The sequence below is a fragment of the Poecilia reticulata genome, unplaced genomic scaffold, assembly GCF_000633615.1.
Source record: "Poecilia reticulata strain Guanapo unplaced genomic scaffold, Guppy_female_1.0+MT scaffold_326, whole genome shotgun sequence".
NCBI classification, from domain to species: domain Eukaryota; kingdom Metazoa; phylum Chordata; class Actinopteri; order Cyprinodontiformes; family Poeciliidae; genus Poecilia; species Poecilia reticulata.
This window is the reverse complement of record NW_007615100.1, coordinates 31,249-33,718: the sequence shown is the minus strand read 5'-3', so window position 1 is coordinate 33,718 and position 2,470 is coordinate 31,249. Positions and strand designations below refer to the sequence as shown.

General features: G+C 32.3%; 1 protein-coding gene across 1 annotated transcript in view; it reads right to left on the bottom strand.

Moving 5' to 3' along the window:
• The window catches only part of LOC103460891 (uncharacterized), a gene marked incomplete at its 5' end in the record, with an annotated part of 9,113 nt that extends 6,643 nt beyond the window's left edge, over positions 1-2,470 (bottom strand). The window contains 2 exons of the mRNA XM_017303526.1: positions 279-425; positions 2,305-2,470. Of these exons, the coding sequence (XP_017159015.1) occupies positions 279-425; positions 2,305-2,470 (313 nt within the window). The remainder of the gene's footprint in view (positions 1-278; positions 426-2,304) is intronic.

The window sequence follows — 2,470 nt, the reverse complement described above, 5'->3', positions numbered from 1 at the left end:
TAAAAAATTGATCAATAAATGATTTTAAGCAGCAGGAAAAGCTGATTTTTAGTTTTTGTCTGAAACTTTAAAATATTAAAGCAATATAAAATTCTAGGTAGGAAAAATGTTGCTGATTAAATGAGATTGATGAAACATTTATAATAGTCTCTTCATGTCAATAACAGATTACTTACAAACAGTTAATGAGTAATAATCACTCTCTTGTGTTGATACATCGTTTCTTCTTCCATAGCACCTGAATCTTCCACTGTCAGCTGTTATTGGTGTGGATTCACTGGATATTTGATAGTGTCTGTCATTTATTATCCAATAATACGTCCACTCAGTTCCTCCTCCTCTGATCTCACATCTCAGAGTGACCGTCTCTCCTCTGAATATCTCAGACCATTTGTGTTTCAGGGTCACAGTGGGTTCAATGGAATCTGTTCACATAAAGAATCTCTGGTTAGAAATGTAACATATAAACATTTCCTGTCATGTCAAGAATCAATCATTTATTGTGTCCAAGGGTAAATATGACAACAGAAATTTTGTCGATTTTTAGGACAAAAAGTAATCACAGATGATACAGAAATAAAAAGAATATATTCATTCAAAAATCTTCAAACATAAAATGTATATTTTGTACCAAGTTCCTGTATGAAGTTTGCACCTGAGGTCAGTGTAGTTGTTTCCTTTGAATCAGTTAAAAATATAAAAATCTGTCAAATCATCAAATGATGGGAGTTACAAATGTTTGTGGTCTGGAGAAACTGCACACTAAAAAACAATTAATTAAATCATTTTACACTATCAAATACAGATAAACATCATCAGGCTGCAATAGTAGCTATTTAGCTGAAATCATGATTTCCTGCACATCTTCCTGAACCAGGATCCTCACAGATGAACAACAAACTATAGAGATAGTTTGTTGTTCTAAAAAATTGCAGAAATGTTGCAGGTTTTTAATCTAAAAAATAATGTATTTTCAAAAATACAAAATCTAAAATACAAAATCTAATCAAATATTTTCATCTAGTTTGTAGTGCAAATATCTTAAAACACTTGAAAATAGACAAGAGAAACTTACAAGGAACTTATCAGAAAATAAAAAGATTCTGAACTAGTGATGAAAAACTATTAGTTCCACTGGCAGATTATTTCATTTATCACAAGAAGAAAAAATGTTGAGCTTGAAAATAATAAATCAGCTCCAGCAGAGAATGATGTTTCCTGTGACTGAAACTTTGAAACCTTCACACACACAAGAAAACTGTTAAGTCATTTATTGACTGCAGGCATTTGCAGGATGAACTGGAGAGAAAACCTGAAGATCCACCAACCAGATCAGACGTTTCTAAATCTGACTTTATCAGAGGGTTTTTTATTTTACTGCTGGAATTTTAACACAGACCACAGATCTAAAGTCTTAANAGGTCAGTGTTATTCTGCCCCCTGCTGGTATGATTGTATCACTGGCTGTTAGTTTGGCTGCAGGTTTATTTGCTGGTGATTGAGACAAAGACAATAATAACAAAATTATCAAAGTTGTTCTAGTTTTATTACATTCAGTTTGGTTAATTTATACAGCACCACTTAACAACAAATAACAGGAATCATTGTAAGACAAACAGCTTCAATTAATATCTAAGTTAATGAATTCCCATTAGTTGCACATTTAAAAAATCTGATTTGATCCAAAGGGAGAAATTCAGTAACATAGTCAAAAAAGTTTTATGGTTTTATTTAATCAGTAAAATCAAACATAAATAAAAAAAACTATACATGCAACTGATAACATGTTTTCTTAATTTTATTTTGAGAAAAATCAATGAAATATTGACTCATTTATTCTGTCAAATGTTTTTAACCAACAGCATCTCTGGTCTTTATCTACTGACACATTGATTTAATGTAACATTATAAAATGTCTTTACTCAAATATAAACTTTATTCATATTAGAGAACTTACTTTTAGTCAACACATTAACTGATGAAACACAGAAATCATAATAATCTGACTGTGATTGAATCAAATCATGTTGTATCAAATCCCTTCAGAGCTGAACTGAACCAAACTGAACCAGAACATCTTCTAATGTTCTGCTGCTGTCAGGAGAACTGGGCTGGAAATCAGCTCTACTGAACAAATCACTTCTCAACAGTTACTTTAACAGGTAATTCATCATAAATCCAGAATTATACAAAATATCACCTGAAATTATGTTATTGCTATAGAACTGTCAAAAACATAAAACACACATTGTGTAACGGGCCAGTGCTCCTCAATATTTTTCAAGAAATCTTTATCTTTTGTTCCACTGTGAGCTTTGCTGATCCTGTATTCACTGGATGTTGGAGAATAATCTAACCTGGTTGGTCTCCATTCATATGTCCACTCAGTTCCTCCTCCTCCCTGGATCTCACAGCTCAGAGTGACCGTCTCTCCATTATATATAGGAGACCAGTTGGGTTTCAGGGTCAC